Source organism: Magnolia sinica, chromosome 9, assembly GCF_029962835.1.
Source record: "Magnolia sinica isolate HGM2019 chromosome 9, MsV1, whole genome shotgun sequence".
Classification (NCBI taxonomy): domain Eukaryota; kingdom Viridiplantae; phylum Streptophyta; class Magnoliopsida; order Magnoliales; family Magnoliaceae; genus Magnolia; species Magnolia sinica.
Genome location: NC_080581.1, coordinates 339972 through 362259, shown reverse-complemented (window position 1 = coordinate 362259; position 22288 = coordinate 339972). Strand labels below are relative to the sequence as shown.

At 38.6% G+C, this 22288-nt stretch overlaps 1 protein-coding gene and 1 pseudogene across 1 annotated transcript; both read left to right on the top strand.

Annotated features, from left to right (window-relative positions):
• Positions 1-21535, top strand: part of LOC131256255 (coniferyl alcohol acyltransferase-like) — a 50259-nt pseudogene extending 28724 nt beyond the window's left edge.
• On the top strand, positions 14563-21535 carry LOC131256558 (coniferyl alcohol acyltransferase-like). The gene is made up of 2 exons (XM_058257426.1): positions 14563-15063; positions 20323-21535. The coding sequence occupies exons 1-2, from the start codon at positions 14623-14625 to the stop codon at positions 21415-21417; spliced, it is 1536 nt and encodes a 511-aa protein (XP_058113409.1). The 5' UTR covers positions 14563-14622; the 3' UTR covers positions 21418-21535.
• Positions 21536-22288: the final 753 nt, after the last annotated feature.

Below are 22288 nucleotides of genomic sequence, written 5' to 3'. Positions count from 1 at the left end.
TATCTGCAGTCTTCATAAAAAATCTAGCTCAAAGGGACCCAAGAAACAGGCAGATGCTTTTATCCAACCAATCAAGTGCAAAACAATATATCTTTATTCCTATACAGACTGATATGCATTGAGAACAGATCAGGTATTCTAGTAGCCACAATACAAAACTGATATATTGATTGAGAACAGATTAGGCATTCCAGTACCCAGAATACAAGAGATATTTCCAGTGATGCCTTATGATCATGCTGCTAAACCATGAGATAATGGCAACATAGAGTGAAGCATCCCACTTTCTGACTGCCAAAGCATGCCCACCATAGTTTGAGCTTCTAGCTCCAAATTCCAAAGAATAGTATACCACGATTAAAGTAAACAGTAAAGACTATAACTAATAAAAGCTAATCAGACCAATATATACAAAATGAAAGCTGCAAACATTAGAGAAAACATCACAAGGAGTAAAATCATTTGAACACAACATGAAGTGCTTCTCTTTCATTAAGTTCATATGAAATTGGCAACAAACTACAGTAATGTAAAACAGCGGTACACCAAATCATTCTGAAAACTCTACTATATTCAACTCTAGTGATGTATTTCTGGAAAAGAAAAAAGATGATTCTAGCACATACAAGGGATAATACATCAATATGCAAAATACAAGCAACATGAACAACTACAATCAACACAAGACATTAACCCTTGACAATATACCTGAGAATCCGAGATTCACGAGCAGCAAAAGACCGAACTGCAGCAGAGGGCTAACGAGATAGAGAGAGAGAAAGAGAGGAATAGGGTTTTGAGAGAGATAGATAGGGAGAGTAAGAGTGAGAGGAGAGCAAGCAGAGGGGGAGAGGCAGAGGGAGAGACAGAGGGAGAGGGAAAGGGAGAGCGCACAAGAGGGAGATGGAGAGGCAGAGAGAGGGAGGGAGAGGGAGAGCACACGAGAGTGAGAGGGAGAGGGAGAGGGAGGGAGAGCGAGAGGTAGTGGAGAGGGAGAGGCAGAGAGAGAGAGAGTCGGTGCAAATAAGGTTAAGGCTTCTTTTTTTTTATAAGGACCCTTTGCCTGCGGCCGTTAAAACTAGCCGCCAGCAAAGGGTAACCCCATCGGTCGGGTAAGCGCTGTTTTGTTGTAGTGTTATCTCCCCCTTAGTGAATTTTTTTAGGAAAGGCTCTGGGAGGTAGGCTAATGACTTTCATCCATTTTGAGAGATCCCACGGTAATATTTTTGAGAGATTCACCCATCCATCCATTTTGCCCGATCTTTTTAGGATATGGGACCAAAATTGAGACATATCCAAAATCAAGTGGGCAGTATGATAGAAACAATGGGTAGGAAAATGACTACCGTTGAAACCTCCCTAGTCTACCGTAATCTTTACATGCCAACCATAATGTTCAAAATGTCATTCCTATTGGGATGAATAGAAAACACAAAAATATTAGTTGTATTTAAAACTTTTGTGGCCCTACAAATGTTTCAACGGTGGACCTCTATGTTTCATGTTTTGCAGTCCATTTGATTTTTAAATTTAACTTATTTTTCATCCTCAAGTCTTAAAATGAACTGAAAAAAAAATGAATGGGTAGGTTGGATTTCTTAAACACATTATTGGAGAACCCATCTAGCTTTTCATCTCAAGTACAAGGTGTTCATGCAATCAGGATGAATGTATGTCATGTGTGCTCAATGGCTATGGGTAGTCATGTATAGTTGACAAAGATATATTTTCTCTAAGATGAATAAAGAACATAAAATATCAATGAATGTTATATTTACATGTTCAATATGTATATATCGAAATTCTTTCAAATAATATGTCATATAAAGAGGACCATGTTATCACAACCGTATAACAGATATATGGAAATCATATTATACCATTAGTCACAATAATCACATCTTCTATCTTAACGGGATAGGTATGAGACATGTTGAGATTCACTCACCTATTTATAATAGGGTCCAATCCTTCAAATAATGAACGCGTTGAAAACTATATTTCAAATTCCTATTAAGATGATTTAGCATACCACAATTTAATCACATTATTCCAATAAGTAGGGTCCACCTTTAATTCAAGTACGATGATCTAACATTAATTCTTAAATTTAAATTTGAAAAATAATAATGCCAGTTGATCGATCAAGACAATTTGATGGCCCTCGATCAATCTTCCGATCGATCGAACATGGATCAATAAAATTCAAATTTAGTTTATTAAGTTTTTGGACACTTTTAGCCACCTTCGATCAATCGAACCTTGCTCCTCGATCGATCGAGCTTGGTCTGATTAAATTAGTTTGCTTCCCTCATGGGTTGTTTATAAAATGCTCAATTCTTCCTTTCATCTTTCACATGTACAGATGCATTCAAATTTATTAGGACAAACCGCATAGTAAATCTCATTGAGAGTTTTGACATCATAGGCATACCTAACTCTTTCATCAATACTTCAATTAGATTTATTTTTTAGAGTACTAAGGGTTCTATCGTTAACCACAACTTGTTCATGGGTGTATACCATCCTTTTTCAACTATAGGTCAAATCATAGGGTCATGGGATCTTAAGAAAACTCTCATTCTATCATTTTAATATGTGTAGTTAATTAAACCCGTTAAAATAAGGCGGCCATGTGACGACACTTCCTACATGAGTAAACATGATTCGGAAGCTCTTACGGATCTTACTCTAGACGGTTAAGTCCTCGAAGAGCAACCTGCTCAGATATCAATTGAAATTGTGTCAGTTGTCCAACATGACACCACACTACGCAGAAGCTTATATAGGTTAGAATTATAGTTAAGTCCTAAAAGGGGGTGAATAGGACAACTAAAAAATATGTGCTAATTAAAAACGATTAACACTTATGCTTCCAAGCCAAGTGTGTCTAAGTATATAGAGTACAATTGATTCAACTAATTGAGTTGCTAGTTTATGATAAGAAATGTGAAATATCAATTGTGTGTACTACAATTTAAATGCTTAACATACAATCTATTCATGCATCCACATGTATTAACAAATCACAATATAAGTATAATAAAATTGCATTTATATAATTAATCACAAATGCAAGGATGTATAGTGGTTCAGTTAATTGCCTACTCCACTCCATCTTACAAAAGGAAAAAGTTTGACTTCAATCGATCGACCGATCAAACCTTCGATCGATCGAGTCTGATCGATGACACGTCTATTTGATTGAGATTTGATCGACCGCTGCCGAAAAATTATTGTTTTGGGCTTCTAATTCACAATAGCTTTTCTCCTCTCATAAACATATCTTAATATGTTCATTTAAAGTCTAAGGCTTGATTTAAATGAATCACATATTTATCTATAGAATGAAACATTTAGAAGTATGTTCTTTTGGAACTTAAGGGGTCTAAGGCTACATTTACCAAAGCACGTCATGTTTACCGATTGTCTTCAAGCAATGATGTTTCAAGTACTGTTCATGTCTTCGGTTTTTTAATATCTTCCAATGAAGGATTAACCAACTCAAAACACTCTATCTCACATCATTGACAAAATGAGGCATAAACATCTAGATCTTATGTTCAGTCTTTAATTAGTTTTTCTCAATGAAGGGGATAATAACAATTCAACCAATCCTAAAGTTAAGTAGAATCTAGCACACTTGCACATCTTTACTCATACATGTACATCTAATTTAAGCCCTTGCTTATATAGGTAGTCTAGTTTGATTGAATTAATAGCAACACTTATTAGGGTGTCCCTTCAAAAAAAAAAGATGGGTGTTGGTCTTGCACTTACGTTACTGATGTGCTCTAACAAACAAAATTTATAAAATATGTTACTAGTTAATTAAAACCGTGCAGCTTGTTTTTCCACCAGTTCCAACAAATAGCATTAATTGCATGCCAACACTGCCAATAGTCGGTGATGTGATACGGATTGCACCTTGCCCTGGCCTAAATGGACTAGCAGGCCTACAGTTTTTCGATTCATTCATTTTAATAGACATTTTAGGAAATGAGCTCAAAAGGAGGCAGATCCCAGACTCAAGTGGACCACACAATGTGATTAAACACCATCCAATCAAAACTTCTTGAGAACCTCAGAAGTTTTAATCAAGCTTATATTTATGTTTTCCCTTCATCTATGTCTTATATCAATGTGACCTTGTACATAGATTGAATGGAAAAATAAACATCAGAGTGTGCCTCAGGATTTTTTGTCTTTATTTATTTATTTATTTTTGTGTGTAGTGCAAAATATTTTTTTCACATGGCAAAAAATAGTATAGAATTTAGCATATAAAACTTTGGATCACGAGTAAATCTCAATCTTTAATTGAGTATTTGCACTAGAGTGTTGCAAGATGTCTAAGCATATACAATTTCCAAATGTTGAAACAAATAGACGTTTAAAAATAAAAATAAAAATAAAAATATTTTTCAAAATCCAAAAAACTTGCTGAGTAGTTCAAGTTGATCACAGGTAGGAAATAGTGGTGATTGAACACTTACCATTAAAAACCTCTTAGGGGCCATGGTAATGTTTATTTGACATCCAGCCGGTTGATAAGGTCACACGGACCCGGATATGGGAAAATAGAAATATCAAACTTTTTTCGGCCAACGAGCGTATGATCACAACTGTTTACTGTGATATGGTCCACCTAAGATTTGGATCTGCTTCATTTTTGGGCTCATGCCCTAAAATAAGTTGGAAAAACGGATGAATGGCATGAATAGATAACAAATGCATAAAGGTGGGCCCCATGGTCACAGGCCTCACCGAATCGTTCAAAAGTCTAAAATGGTAGATGATTGTGGGTTCATTATATCTATTTAGAATGATGTGAGTTGAATACATGAGTCAGACACCCTGATCCATAGCTTAAGTGGTAGACTGAGTGAAAGATACCTCGTTTCAACACTAAGGTCTTGGTAACGATTCCCTAGTGGGGGTGGCTAACAGTGAAGTGTGAACTAACAGTGAGTGTACTAACAAGCTAACTGAAAAATAATAATAATACATGAGTCATGTGATGTTAGAAACTCTGACCTCCTACATAGGAAAGCAAAATAATATCAGTACAAATGTCTAAAGGTATTTCAGAGAAGATGTGACCACATATTTCTTCACGAAAACTATATTTTGGTACGCTAATAATTCTTTAATTAGCAAGCATGATTCTGGTGATGTACTAAGATGGTAATCGGTGGGCCTTACACCCAGGAAACAAATGGAAGACAGGAAAAGTAAATGCGTTTGAGTGATCGGAATCCATTACAACCACCGGTTGAACGCAGCCATCAAAACGCTTGAGTTTAATGGGCTGATCATGTTCCAAGTATGACATGCATCCACTTTTTTCATCGCATGATCAGACTTATCATGCTTCACATTATTCCCAAAAATCAGCCCAATCCAAAACTCAGGTGGGCCACACCACGTATAATTTGTAATGTACATGTTCATCCTAATGAGGCATGCCTCAATGAATGGTCGGATGGAATATTAACACCACGATGGGACTCATAGCATAACATATATATAGTAGGCAGGCCCTTGGCATTGTTCCACGGTACGTTGCCCACCTTTGCTGTCGATGAGGCTGGTATTTTGTTATTTGCGCTCAAGGCCTAACATAAGAAGGGGCACCTGATAGATGAGTGGAAGCATGGTTACTTAGTCTTATCCGCTGAGTAATGCATGTACATAAACGGTAAATCTAAGCAAAGAATGAACATATATATATATATATATATATATATATATATATATATATATATATATATATATATATATATATATATATATATATATATATACACACACACACACGACAATCTATGACTTGGGTGGGCCACACCACATACAACAGTTGAGAGGGGTTACCTCCCATTGAAACATTCATAATCATTTATTGGGCCCACTGAAATGTGCTTCACAAATCCATCCCATCCATTATGTGTGTCACACTTGGATGGAGTGTTCAAACCAAGTTTCAGCTGCATCGAAAACTCAAGTGGGCCCCACCAAGTGCTTTTATATGTTTAAAGCATGTCGTCATATGGTTTTAGATGGTATGGCCCACCTGAGCGCCATATACGGCTGATTTTTGGGATATCCAATAACCTAAAGGGGACCCATCTGGCTGATGGTGTTGATGTTTGACACACATCATAGGGGGCCCACACAGCTTAACCTCATGGGAAGTTCCCATGAGGTCGACCTCATAGTACCATTTCCCATATATTTATATTTAGAGAGAGAGAGAGATGCTCACACACAACTTAGTTGGAACCTCCAACTAACTGTCTGAATTAAATGCTAATTAATGTTAATAAATGATACAAAAGGAAAAGTTAATTAAAGAAGGAGAGGAGTTGCTGGCTTGGGATGGCCCCACCATGGTGGTTATGTAAAATCCACCCCAGTCATTAGATAAGTCACCCCATGTTACACACCAACCCTGAAAATCAGCCCTATTCGTGGTTCAGGTAGACAACATGGTTGAAAATAATATGCAGTGAAAACTAACCCTCGAAAATGTTTCTCTTAGTATATCCCACTTGAATCATGAATGTGTCTGCATTTTAGGTATCAGATCTAGCATTTGGTTTGGCGTCTAATGGTTGGAATGGATTTTATATGCTCATCATATTGAGCCTGGTAAAAACCAAGGGTGGACATTTCTCTCAATTATTTCTATTGGTATGGCTAGAGCTAAGCATCGGACCGAGTTGGATCGGATTGGGTCCAACTTGATTCGGTCCGGAATCTACATGGACCAACTCGAACTCGGACCGATCTAGGACCGAGTCCGGATCATCTGATTCAGACCGACCCAAACCCTGTTGTCCTGAGCCGATCCAAGTCCGACTCGGTCATGAAAATTGAGTCGGATCAGGTTGGGCAGAGTTCGAATTGGTTCTTTTGAAGAGAACCATTCATCGTACTTGTCATACGACACTATCGGTAACTGCCCTGGATCAGCAAGATTAGTAACCCGAGAGACATTCTCCGATTGAGAGTTACCAGTGAACAGGAATTTCAAATAAGAAAAATTAGATTCCATCGAAATCCTTTAGCACTTAGCTTTTGCAGACTCGTCTTTTCTCGTTGCCCCTTGTAAACAATTGTCTTCGAGAAATAGAGATCCGTGCCTTCACAGAATCATAGGTGCCATGACTTTTAATTTCTTCCACCCATGCCGAAATGAAAAAAAATATTCCACATGCACCTTCTCCCGCTCATGTGACTCCTACCTTATATTTCTATCACTTTATTTTAATACACATGTTGCCTTGTTAAACGAAGCGTTGACATCTGTCTCCTAACCTCCACACGTGTCGAGAAAACCCTCTACTGCTTACCAAAGTGATTTGACCAATAGACCACATGTCTCTACTTCATTGGTTGTTTCTCTATAAACCATCTACTCCTGTAACGTGTCCATTCCCGCCAAATTCCCTTTAATGTAAAGGCTGCCAACGCCACGCGTCAATGCCTCATTATCTCTCTACCCTCTAACCAATGCTTTACACATTGACATCTCTCGACATGGTGGATCGCTGGAGCACCCAGCCTCTACTCCATCTTCCTCCAGCAACTCTTCCACCATTTTTCTTCTACCCCCTTTCTTTCCCGTCTTACCACCATCAACAATATTCCTCTCCGAGATCCCTTCCTCCACAAAACATGATGATTCCAGCACCACCTTAATTGAAATCTTGGCCTCTTCAATTGAAAAGAAAATATTCTCCTGCACCGTCCTTTTTTTTTCTTTCACTTGTTCTTGCATACCTCAGTAGCTCGCATCCTTCAGTCTCCAAGTCAATCGCTATCACTTCCTCAATACAAGACCCCACCTCCACGAACACTTCGTGAATCCAGAGTTCCATTGGTAAATCCCAGAGCTGATGCAAATCTTCCTGCCATCTGAAAACTGACCATTTGTCCCACCTGAAGATACCCCACACCGTATTGTCTCTAATAAGAACCCGGGTCGGTTCGGGTCGGACCCTTTCGATCCGGGTTTTCGGATCGGATCTATCCGGATACACCACTATCCGAACCCGACCCGAAAAACAATCAGATCTTGATGAACAAACTCTATCAAGGCCGATCTAGGCCGTCAGTTCTGTTCAGAACGGTACCGAGTTGGGTTGGATCAGGTCGGATCCACCGGATCGGGTCCAACATGCCCACCTCTAAGTATGGCCCACTTGAATCACATATCAGCCCTGCATGAAATTTGTGTTTCCCATTGGATCAAGCTAATATTTGTGTTTTGCCTTCTTCATCTATGACATTATGAACAGGATGGATGACAAATAAACATCATGGTGGGCCCTAGGAAGATGTCAACGACGAGCATCATTGTTCCCACTGTTTCTTTTGGTGGGGTTAGCTTTAGCTTTGGATCAACCTCAGTTTTGGGGCTATGACTTCAATTAATATGAGAAATTGGATGAACGGAGTGGATAAAACAAATACATCATGATGAGGCCCACAAATCTTTGCCATCTATACTCGCCAATGCCATTAGGTACACTACACAATCTACGTCCATTTGGAACTATACTATTTTCTAGGAACCAATGCGGAGGGACGCCAGCAGTGATATTTTACGGGGCCACACCTTGATGTGTATGTGAGATCAACTCTGACCATTAGATGTGTAATCCCATGGTAGGATAGTAGCCTAAAAATTAGATGGTATGTTATTCAGTTAAGGCACACCAACGAAAATAGTTGGGAGAGAGAAGTCCACCCTTGATTTTTACAGGGCCCACTATAATGTGTATGTAAAATCCATTACACTCATTAAATGCGAAACCAAAAGATAGGCTTAAAGGCTAAAAAATCAAGCTCATATGTAATTCAAGTGGATCACATTTAGGGAACAGTGTAGAGGGTGAGATTTTCCCATAAAAATTTTCTAATTGTGTGGCTCAACTGAAACAAATGGCCAGATCTTTTGGCCTTGGGTCAAATATAGGGTGACTCACCTGATGGTTGGGGTGGATTTCACTTTAACACCACTGCGAGGCCCACCCAAGCAGGGTGCTCCTTTTACAAAGTAACATCCATCAGCTTCTCTTCGCACAAGAGCATTTATGTAAATTAGGCAATGGATATCAAGAGAAAATGGGATGACTTAGTAAGCTGCACACATGTGATGTATTTGTGCGGTGCAGTAAATGTATAATAAATCGGGTCCATTAATTAGATAGGATTTCTTTCAAACATGTAAAGGACTTAATTATTATTTTTAATGATTAATGGTATGATATTTATTTATAAGAAAATGGGGTATTAGAATTCCATTCTACCGGTACATATTCAACTTGTATGTGTGGCTTCAATGATGATTATCGTTTATTAATTTTTAGCTGATAAAATATAATTAATAGGCTTTATTTGATGGACAGGCCTGATCTTTGACATATAATTTCTATCATACTTATGTAAAACTTGATATTACAAAACTTCACATGTGTATATTACTTGTGATAGAAAAATAATTTTTTAGTATTTAATACTAGACCAATTTGATTTGTCCCAACTAGTTGTGTGTGATCTTGTCCAACTATTTGTGTGTGAGCTCTCTCTCTCTCTCTCTCTCTCTGGTTACCATAAGTTCAAAATCAATTATATAGATTAATTGCATGATGTCACTATCTATGAAGTCTTCAAATGTGTGCGTAAGATATGCTCCATGGCTCCGTGGTAGGTAGATAGGCTTTGTTTCAACCCTCGTCATGAGATTGAGTGCTCATTTGGTTGGGTGAGTGGGAAAAAAAAGTGTGTGCATGTAGTTTATTACTCTTCTCTTTTTGAGTTATATTTTATTTATTATATTTCTTTCAAATGATACTAAAATTTCATATTATATCTTTTCAAAGGTTGAAGCAGCAAATGAGATTGGACCATTACTTTTATTCATTTATTTTATAATAGTCTAATTTCTCATGTTTATTGTGTTGTGCGTAGCTGTCATATGTTAGGTGTGGAAGTAACCTTAGAACAAATCAAATATATGAATAGAAAAATGAATATCAAGCAATCATAGAGAAATATGAAGATTTTACGTATGTGAAAAAACTCTTGTGGAAAAAACAGTGGCATTAAACAACAAACGATTCACTATAATTAAAAAATTACAAGAAATGGACAACTTACATATTCGAAAGCCCAAGATTGCTCCCCTCATAAAACGTTAACCCTAGATATCGTATAGGCTCTCTCTATAATATCTTGATCGTGTTTAGAAGTCTCCTTATATACTTCTGTACAAGATCAATAAATAAAACATGCACTTTCTAAAACTTACGCATTTCATTCGATCAATCAAAAACATCACAGAGACTCTCGATCAACTGGAATCAAACCTCGGTAGACCGAGAATATCATAGGGAGTTTTCATTAACCAAACTCCACTGGAGCATATTAAATGCACTTCTCAACAATCTCCACCATGGCTTTAATCCCATCTATCTTTGTTGTTCGAAGATGCTATTACCATCTCTAAACTTCAATAGTAACACCATCATCGTCACTTCTCATGTACACTCTATCTTTATCTCTTATTTGCTAAGCCTAGAAAATTCGAGCAAAATCTGAACTTCTCTGTAGAAACCACTTTTTTAAGCATGCTGGATGGATTTTCACTAGTGTAAATATTCTCAAGAGTAACACCACCTTCCTCTAACATTTTTCAAATAAAATGACGATGCACATCAATCTATTTATTGCATCCAACAAAAGGATGCTGATTTTCACCTGTTTAAGAACCTCTAAAATACCCTAATTGTTGAGTAGAGGTTTGGGTGAGATCAATCACCGTGGGAATGGAGCCATAGACTTATATTCTTCTTTTTTTTTCAGTTCCTTCTCATGTGGGGTGTTGCTAGTTTCATCATCACTCTTAGATTCTTTTGAATCCTTAAGCTTGTCAACCCTCGTCGTTATGCATTTATCAATTGTTTTTTTCACTTCTAAGAGTGGTGATGGACTTTCCTTGCTCCACACATTGAGTAGAAGAGTCAGGGTCACTTATCTCACATTGAGGTTTTTGGTTAGGTAGAGGTTGGGTTGGAAGAGTCCCTTTCTCCCTAACAATTAGTTATGACTCTAATCTTCGAATGGACAATGCAAATATCCCTAATGATGTTTTAATTTCCTGAAATGTTTGCATGGCATAGCTAGTGTCGAAGTTTACTAGACCCCAGTGTTGTTTCCAATTACGAACTGTTCTGATTCGTGGATTAGTTGACGTTTGGTATGTTTGTGTTACATCTCTAGCATATGACACTTGGACACGTAGGCCTTGCATTGCATAGTCTTAATATGGCTAACAACATTCATGAACTTGCCAGCTTAGCCCTCCATCATTTTCCGCATACTCTGATATCTGTATTTTTGTCATATGCATTGCGCACGCATACATGCACTCTACTGAGCTTTATATGAGGCTTATGTGCATTTGTTTACACTACAAGTGATGCTAGGGCATATCAGTAGCATTGAGCTTGGAACATGAGCCTAATCTTTTAAATTCTTAGTTATATTTTACATTTTCCTTTTAACATTGTACTCAAAGATTATGTGGTGGATATGTGATGATGATGTTTTTGTAACTTTGGTACACTCGTGGTAATGCTCCTTTACAAAAAAAAAAAAAAAAAACCTTGAAAATCTTCATTATAGGATCCCAGGATCAAAACCTGGCATATGGGACCTAGAAGCTGAGAATGGGGTACTACAGAGGTTGTTGGTACTGAATTTGGCAGCCAAAAATTTAGTGAGCCAAGTTCCCGAGTTTGGAGAGTGACAAAAACCGTTTCATAGAAAAGCCCCTGTTTAAAGTTATGTATAGACGAGTACCTAAACATACTCTTAATTTGGTTCCATTGTCCAAGCTGTCAGGCATAAGCAATGTTACAGAACATATGACGAACTGAATCATAAGTATATACACTGATGTTCAAGCCAAGTTACAAGCATCAAACGATGAGTATAAAGAGAGAGCTAACACACATTGACACCTAAATATGTTCAATGTGGGCAACAACGTTATGGTTCACCTGTGCAAGGAGAGATTTTCGATTGAGACATATAATAAGCTAAAAAAATAAGAAGATCATATTAGTGTCTATACTCCATAAGATCAATAATGATGCATATGTCGTTGATATTCCTGAAGACGTAGAGATCTTACACACGTTCAGTGTGGTGGAAATGTACGAGTATCATGAACCGAAGTTGGAGGATAACTCAAGGATGAGTTTTTTTTTCAAGTGGAAGGAATCTAATGTAGGACATGGAGCAAGCACATGCCCATCACAAATGAAATGGAAAAAGTCCAGAAAAAATCAAAAAAGTTTTAGCATAGTTCAATCGATCGAGGTCGATCGAGAAAATTGATCAAGACGATCGATTGATCGATTAATCGAAATTCGGATTTAAATGAAAAGCTTGCTTGACAATTTTTACTCAGTTCGATTGATCAATACAAATTCAATTTTATGGGTTTTAGTCTCCAAACGTTTTGCACCATTCCGATCAATCAATCAATCAATTGATGGAATGTGAAATTTTGCACATTTTTTAGTTTTTGTTTACTTATTTGTTTAATTTTTTCTAATTGCATTTTAGAGTTTGTTTAAGAGTATTTAAGCATATAAACTTATTTATTTGGATAGCTTTTAATAAAATTGCTCAATTTTTTTCTTATTTATCTCATGGATTCGAAAAACTTTTCTTGTGAATTCAAGGTGTTTATCATTCAAGAAAGATGGTGATCGTCCTCATCACGCCCTTCCCTATGTCACATGTGTAGGAAGGGTGGGTGAGTGTGTGGTGTGGGTGTGTGAGTGAAAAAAATAAATGTATATGCTTATAATTTATTACTCTTTCCTTTCTAGATCATCTTTTATTTGTTATTTTCTTTTTTATTATATATTTTTTAAAATGAATCTAAAATTTCACAAAGTATATCTTCCCCAAGGTTGAACCAACAAATGAAATTGTACCATTACTTTAACTTATTTTATAAGTCCAACTTCTCATGATTCATGGCCAAGGCAGGCTCATGGAGGGACCCACCTGATAAATGTGGGGGCTGGGCATGTGTGCAGTTGAAAATGTTAGTGAGCAGGACTCTCTTGTAACGTTGGACAGTTTAATTAAAGTTGAAGATGGTAATTTTCATGAAAAGCATATATATGAGGTGACGAGAGTATGTGTGAAGAAGTCGTGTCTTGCTTTCCCACTTAGACCGTCTAATGGATCCTTATGCCTTAGTAGTAGGCTCTCAGGAGCTTCAACACGAGAACGTATGATGGAAGGTTAGCCAGATAAACCTATAGCTTATCTTCTTTTATCACTACTGTTTTGTGCTGTACTAGACTTGATCATGCCATGGTTTGAACTTTTTCATGTGACTTTTAGGCATCCCTTACTCACCGGGGGTAGGATGGGACACGGATTGCTTGCACCCTGCCCGCCCACAAAGATACGCGTGAGAAATCCACCTATGCATTAGTTTTCAAGTTCAAAATTCATCAGGACTCTCAAATGTCAGTTAGATCCTATACTCAAGTGAGCCATTTGAAACATTTAGAACGCGAGATGTACATGGTCAAATGTCAATTAGATCCAATACTCAAGTGTCCGGTAAGGTGAATCGTTAGGTGATAACTAAGGTTGTTTATGGCTAGGACCCACCGATTGAAGGGATTAAATTGTTCTAAATATTGGAAGGACCTTGGCTTCTACTGTTGAGCGGGTCAAGGACAGTTTTATGGCCAAGATGGATCAGAAAAAGCCATGTCAACGACAAAAGTGATCCGAACTATCAGACCTTAAATCAGGCTTATCTCATAATTTGGAATGAGTTATTCCACCTATCATATATGATTTTGGAGCAGGACAAGCTACTTTAGCCACCCAATCCACTGCACTGGGTTGTGCATGCTGAATTTACGAAATATCATCGGATCGATGGTCAAATTCTCATTTTATTTTTGTTTTTATTATTTATAATAAATTTTTCTTTTGAGTATAACTCTTCATTTGGGCTTTAAAAGTTGCTCCCGACACGAAAAGTGCTTAGAATAATTAGGAGAACATCATGATTCGGCTAAATAGGACATGCACACTAGTGGAAATCACAGTTGTCTATAACTGGTAAACATACTATTTATAATAAGTCACATTTAATTTATAGGAGTTTTACTTGTATTTTAATTCCAAAACTTCTTCCATGGCTTGGTATCCCCGGCCGTAGACTCATTTATTTCAATCATTAATCAATTTTTCTGTGTGTATTCGAGAAGTCTCAGTGAGGACTACAGTGAGGCTTAGTGGATTCTAAGTAGTTATCCTTGAGGAAGATGGTGCGTCAGTTTCCTATATACGAGTGGACCACCCAGAATAGTTATCAATATTCCTTACACACGGAATGTACATTGGAAATAAAGAAAATAATGGAAAATAAAATAAAATAAAATAAAGCGAGGTCTACGATTGACGTGAAATTTATAAAGGCGCCCGCTCCACTCCATATCGTCACTCGCACCAACCTCTCTCTCTCTCTCTCTCTCTCTCTCTCTCTCTCTCTCTCTCTCTCTCTCCATGGCGTCTGCTGTTGCTGGTGTTGATGATTTCACCGTAACGGTGAAAATGAAGGAGAAGGTGGCAGCAGTTCTGCCATTGCAAGACCACTTGCTGCCCCTCTCCAACCTCGACTTGCTCCTTCCCCCTCTTGACGTAGGCCTCTTCTTCTGTTATAAGAAGCCCAGCAGCACAAGCACCACTGAAAAATCAAGCTTCCCTTTCGTGGCCAGCACTCTCAAGAAATCCCTTGCCCAAGCCCTTGTCTCTTACTACGCCTTTTCCAGTGAGTTTATCACCAGCTCCCTTGGTGAACCTGAGCTCTTCTGCAACAATCGCGGAGTCGACTTCTATGAAGCTTATGCTGATATCGAGCTTCAACATCTCCACCTCTACAACCCAGATGCCACCGTCGAAGGGAAGCTCATCCCCAAGAAGAAAGAGGGGGTGTTCTGTGTTCAGGTCAATCTTTTTTTCTTTTTTTCTTTTTTCGAATGGTACTTATGGCGCCCGCATCACTTCCATAGCTTCTTCCCGTTCAAAATCATGTCATCCTCCTCACAGCCAATATGCAAACCTAACTGGGGTTTTTACTTTATACAAGTGAGGCCCATGTTTAAGAGATCCACAGCATTGGCCTCATGGGCCTCACCAGAACATCTCCCATATTCTTGGAAGATTCCAGACACCAATCTCCAATATTTCAGTTTCCGGATTGCCTGCAATCCCCAGCCACAGGGTTAGAAGCTGGCGTCACTCGTTTTGAACGGTCCATCTTCTTTCTTGTTAGTACCATAAATAAGCTATCATCACATGAATCTTGATAATATATTTCTCAAGTAAAACATGGGTCATTCAATCTCTCAATTTTCTTAAAAGTATCTGTTGCAATCCACTGTCGCAACAGATACAACACCAGAAGACGTGCGTTGCTTCTTCTCAATACTATAGACCTCGTGCTGGAAACTGAGCTGGCTAAAAGATGGACGGCGTGGATAAAATCACATAGGAAGTGGGATTTCTTGCAAAAGCCTTTAGCACCAAGTTCGAGCTGCGAAATCAGGTGGGGCCATTTTCGAAATGATTTTAAGACGTGCAAACAAAAATCAGCCAGATCCAAGACTCAAATGGGCCACTCGAGAGTAAACAGTGGGATTAGACGACTACCGTTGAAATATTCGGTCACAAAAGCTTTTTGGTTTTTTCAGTTGATCCCACCGTGAATGACCTCGCTATTTGGGAGTCGAGGAAGGTTTCAACGGTAGGCATTTCATGTCCAATTTTTCCTCTATATGGCCCACTTTAGTCGTAGATGTGAATGAGGTTCGGTCGCACGTACTATAATGAGGTTGCATAACCAATGACCACCTCCCACCAGCTATATCTCTGCCTTATTGACGTCAGCAAGTCCTGTGAGGTATGTGTTATATCCAGACTGTCCATCCATTTACCGATCTCTTATTAAGGCTTTAGATGAATAATAAAACATATTAATTATCAAGTGGACCATACTGCAAAAGGCAGTGGGGGATTTAACGTCTACCATTCAAATTCTTTTTAGGGTCACAGAAGTTTTGGATAAATATAAAAAAAAATTTGCTCATCTAATGAACAGATTGGATGGAAATTAAATGTTATGGTGGGCCCTAAGAATTTTTCAACGGTGAAAATCATTATCTATATTTGTAGCTTGGGGTAGATGGTCTTTAGATATGAATATTTTTTGTATAGAGCACTAAAATAATCTCTAAAATCGATGAATAGCTGTAGATATAATAAATACATCGCTGTGAGGCAACGTAACTGTGATCTCCTTTGAACCGTTAGTACAACTCGGAGCTCGAGGAGCCTTAGTGCTCGTCTTCGCACAACACGTACCTACAGAGCTATATAGAAATCTGCGCCGCGCTGTTGGGGACGTGGATTTACCGCACACCCTTTTCCACTGAGATCCTGCGCTGTAAACCTAGTGGGCCCACCATGATGTATGTTAGAAATCCACTCCGCCCATCCGTTTCCTGAGCTCATTTTAGGACACAGGGCCAAAAATGAGCTAGGATCCAATACTCAAGTGTGCCAAAAACATGAAGATTGAACATATACAGTTAAAATATTCATGGGACCACATAAGTTTTGAATCACGCTAATATTTGTCTTCTCAATTCATCACAGTAGAAATGACGCTATCAAACGGTTTGGATGGCATGTAAACATCACTTTAGACCCAGGGAGGTTTCAAGAGTAGGAATTTTCATACCCATCTTTTCCTTTAATGCAGCCCACTTGATTCTTCAATCTTGTTAATTTTTAGTCTTAAGTTATGAAATAAGCTCACGAAAAGGATGGACGGAGTAGATTTCTATCAAACATCACGGCGGGCCCAACTAAGTTTCCGGTGGGGAGAAACTTCATGCAAAAGGCTTTTGCAGGAAATCCGCGTCCGTTGTTGGAGTGGCCAGGCAAACCGCGTCCATCACTAATCCGCTCCCTTATGAGTACGATGCGGATCGAGCAGTGGGAGCCGATTAGGTACGGCCTGGCCTCACCCAACACGGTGGGCCCTGACTGTGGGCCCAACTTGATGAATGTAATAGGTCTGAAAGTCGAACTGGTTCAACCAAACCGACCCGTGACCCAACATTAGGTTGGGATCTAGCTGGATGCACTGGGTTTGGTATTGAGTTTATGCTATACAAACACCAATCCCATAAAACTTAGGTCTAGGTCTAATTGAAGTTTCAGGTTGCCCAATCTAATCATCGATACACAAGTCTTTTATAAATTATAATTAAGGGCGGATGTCTTTGTTGGAGGCATAGAAAATTTCAATGCAATTGGGTTTCATTGGTCTACGGTTTTTTTTTTTTAATGACTCTAGCTAACAAGAATCATGGGAATTCACTTTTTCAAATAAACCGTGTTTTACATGACATGACTTTTAATGTAGTTGTACCATATTTTAATTCATTTGCTTAGAAAAAATGAAATTTTTTGTAGTAAATAATTACATATATAATTAATAAAATTATAGGTAAAAAAATATTCTATGCATCGAAAGTAAAATAAACTAATGTAAGAACAAAAATATTAGCATGTATTCACCTGACTAACTTGATAAAGCGTCTTTTGAGTTAAACTTCCATCGAGAATATCCAACCTGCGGTTGAGTTGGATTAAGATTGAGGTATAAAAATCTTGGATTGAGCCAGGGTTGAACAACAACCAAACCCCAGCCCTAGTATGTATTGTATGGGAGCCACCTCGGTGGATCACTAATTATGGGACTCACCTTATTGTATGTTCCTTAAATCCTTACCGTCTATCCATTTTGACAGCTTATTTTAGCTTATTTTAGAACATGTTCCCAAAAAAAATAAGCTGATCCAAATCTAGTCACAATCTCACCACAGGAAAAGTGGTAATTGACCATTAAAATCTTTTTGTGGCCCAAACAAGTTTTGGATCAAGATGATATTTGGGTGATCCCATCATCCAGGTCTTTGTGACCTTATCAACAGGTTGGATGATAAATAAAAATTCATGTGCCCCTATAAAGTTTTTAATGGCGGAGATTCAATCACAGCTGTTTCTTGTGGCATGGACCACCTAAGTTTTGGATCTGCTTCGTTTTTTTAATCATGCCATAAAATAAGCTTTCGAAATGGATGGATAGTGTATATGTAAGGAACATACACTACAGTGGGGTTAAGGATCCACTCAAACCACGCGCTAGACAAGGCTGCGGTGCCAGTTAAACGATGGTGACCCTTCCTCTTTACACATGGCACACATGTAAGCCTATCCAGGCCATCCAAATTCTGGGGTACATCACGGGCGGATCACAACTCGAAATTCACATGGACCGAGCGTTCCATCGGATACTCTGCCTCATATTCACCTTCACAAACAGGACCATCCAATTTTCATGGTGTGAATATTGAAAATATTGAAACTGAAGTGGCCATACACATCACGTGATAGATATTTTTATTTTTTATAATTTTAAAATGGCTGTCCGTTGAATGAGCCAGATTTGTAAATCATGGCACGTGGAGTTAGAAAAGGTTACCTTGGGTGTAGGTACATACGCCAGAGTTCACCCTTTCCACCTGTCTTTTTGGCTGGTGTACCACACCACCGCCGTTATAACTCGTGTGACGTCACCAAGTCTTGTGAGTCCTAAGGCATATGTTATATCCCAACTGTCCGTACATTCCACGAGCCCTCAAATAAGACAGATTCAAATATCAAGTGGACCACATCACAACGAAGTGGTGGATGAGACGTCTACCATTGAAACTATTTTGGGCATAACAGAAATTTTGGATCAATATGATATTTGTTTTTCTTATTCATCCAAGTATGTGTGTCCTTATCAATAGATTGGATGTGAAGTAAACGTTATGATGGGCCCTATAAACGATTTAATGGTGAGAATCATTGTCCACTGCTATTTAGGGTGTGGTACACTTGAGCTTTAGATACGACTCATTTTATAGGCTCATGATCTAAAATAATCTAGCCCAATGGATAAACAGAATGGATATAGTAAATACATCATTGTGTGGCCCATGAAACTTTAATATACTCTGAACTGTTCGTACAACTCTGAGTTCTAAGGAGTGTAAGCGCTCGACACGTATCCACGCCACCAACTATGTTAGTGTGGCTGGTACAGTAGCCAATCCGCTTTTGTCATGTCTCTTTCATTTGGCAAGCTCGCAATACGACTTAGCCAAAAATAAAAAATAAAAAAAATAAGGCAGAAGATAGAGTTGACAACACTGAAAAAGTAAAAAAGCCAGCGAGGGATAAAACGTCGAAACTCTTTTGGGTCATGGATGTTTTAAAATGATATTATATTTGTTTTTCCTCTCTATGCAGGTCTGTGTGATTTTATGAATTGATTGGATGGAAAATAAATGTTATGGTGGGCCCTATAGATGTTGTAACAATTAAAATCATTGTCCCACTTTTATTTGTAGTGTGGTCTAGTTAAGCTTTAGATAGGAATCATTTTTAGGTACATGCTCTTAAATGATCTCGCAGAATGAATGACCGGTGTAGATATAATAAATACATCATTTTGTGGGCTACGTAACTCGGAGCTTGTCTTCAAGGTTGTACGCCAGTCAATCCGCTTCCCTGTTTGTGAAGTTTCACGTGCCCCTCACTTTTTCCTGCCAGTCTCACATTTGCCAATTCTTCAGATGCACACCACTGAAATCAGTGAACACTTTAACGAGTAAACTGGCCTGACCTCCATGTTGCATTCCAGCTTTTGGATAGATAGGATTTCAAATACGAATGTCGCATTGGCAGGATGGATGATTTCAAAATTTCTCAGACAATACTTGTATATGATTGTTCCACCTTTATTTGGCGAAATGATCAACTAGTGGATGCAATTTGTTTGGGAAATTAGTATCAATGAAAATGGTAGAATCCAACATGAAGATCACCACAATTGTACGTTGAGTTAGACTATTGGTTTTCCATTGATGATTTCAACGGTGAGTACACACCTGATGACTAGATTAGACTGGCCCGATTTTTGTTTTAGATGATCTTTATATTCGGTTTTTTTAAAAGTCGTGTCCTTACATAAGTGCCACATTGGCCGGAAGCTTTTTTTTTTTTTTAAATTAATGAACAGGAAAAGTTACCAGAGGCACAACACAATGTATGATGATGATCATTATATGTGGGTGGTTTGGACAGGCAACGGAGTTCAAGTGCGGTGGGGTGGTTGTCGCATGCTCATTCGACCACCGTGTAGCTGATGCCTACTCAATGAACATGTTCTTGGTATCATGGGCAGAGATGGCTCAATCAAAACCAATTTCCACCCCACCATCTTTCCGTCGATCCCTACTCAACCCAAGGCGCCCTGGCTCCTACGATGTCTCCATTGATGACATGTACGTGCCACTATCATCGTTGCCACCTCCAAAGAATGAAGAACAAACAGCCGATGATGACAAGATCATAAGCCGCATTTACTATGTGACTGCCCAAGATATCAATGAGCTTCAGTCCCTTGCCAGCTCTGGCGCCAGCAAGAGAACCAAACTCGAATCACTAAGTGCATGCATATGGCAGATTGTTGCGAAAAGTGAGAGAGACAGCACGAGAAGATGCAAGATGGGGATTGTGGTTGACGGGCGGACAAGATTGAGTGATGAGGATGGGCCCAACCATTTCATGTCAAATTACTTTGGGAATGTGTTGTCAATACCATACGGAGAGGAAAGAGTTGAGGAACTGGCAACAAGGCCATTGAGTTGGGTGGCGGAGGTGGTGCATGAAGCATTGAGTAAGGGAGCAAGCAAGGAGCATTTCTTGGGGTTGATAGATTGGGTAGAGGCAAGAAGACCACAGCCAGCAGTGGCGAAGATATATTGCAGAGGAAGGGAAGATGAGGCGGCATTTGTGGTGTCATCGGGGCAGAGGTTCCCAGTGAAAAGAGTGGATTTTGGGTGGGGGAAGCCGGTGTTTGGTTCATACCATTTCCCATGGGGGGGATACGCAGGGTACGTGATGCCAATGCCGAGTGCGAGCAGGGAGGGGGATTGGGTGGTCTACATGCACCTGTTCAAAGGGCAGTTAGATCTGCTGGAAGCTGAGGAAGGCCATATCTTTCACCCCTTAACTCCTGAATACCTTAATTTGGCTGCTACTGTTGCTGCTACAACTTCCAACGTTTCTTATACCAGAAATGAGATTCCAAGTTGTAGCCATCCCTACACTACTGCCAGTGCTACTAGTGCGAATGTAGAAGGAGGAGGCAAGGTGAAGAGTTTTAGCCTTGTATGATGTGGATTTGTGCGTGGGATGCTTTACCACCAAGCTTGATTTTTTTTTTCTTCTTCTTTTTCTTTTATTTGCTTTCCCTATCTTTTTAACAAATAAAAGTTGATGTTTGTTCTCCCTTCTACTGCAACTCGATTTGAAAATTCACTTAAAAGGACCTAAAATTCAAAAGAAAAGGTAGAGAGCAATATTCTAAGTTGACTATTGCTTTGTATCTCTTCCCGAGGAAAAGACTCCAGTTCCAAAAAAAAAAAAAAAACTCTCACGTCGAACCAGCTTCGAAATTGGATATGAATTAATGTATTATTTGTTAGAACCACGGAATTACATATATGAATCCTGCAAAGTATTTCAATTACAGGACTAAGTTCAAACACAAATAAACTGAATTTTACATGGAAAAATTTTTGCTAAAAAAAACGACGACGTAGAGTAATAATAATACACTATAAAAGAAAATTATAAGAGATAGAGTTTACCAATTTGAACAAGCCTTGAATATTCCTCTCAAGCCAAATTATGAACGAATTTAGAAAACCTAGAACACTTCTCTTAATACCCAAATCCCAATTACACCTGATATATATAGCATAATATCGTATCACAATCGGAATAAAAATCAAATCCCGCACTTATGCAATTCTGCACGCGCACTCGATGGCAGCTTCGATGGTAGTTCGATGGCATCGACGATCTGTCAATGGATCAAGAAAATATCAAAACGTTCTAGCAATAAAACATGAATTTTTCAGATTTTTCCAATGACATCGAGTATCTGTCAATGGCATCAACATTTGTTCAATGGCATCGAGTTGGCTATCAATTGCATCAACAAACCCTATTGTTTACAGATTTGAGACATCAACAACATTAT

What these genes read in the sequence shown, in the direction of transcription:
- LOC131256558 (XM_058257426.1), top strand. Translation starts at nt 14,623, where the DNA reads ATGGCGTCTGCTGTTGCTGGTGTTGATGATTTCACCGTAACGGTGAAA. An exon ending in AGGGGGTGTTCTGTGTTCAG is followed by an intron (nt 15,064 to 20,322) that starts GTCAATCTTTTT and finishes TGGTTTGGACAG; the next exon opens with GCAACGGAGTTCAAGTGCGG.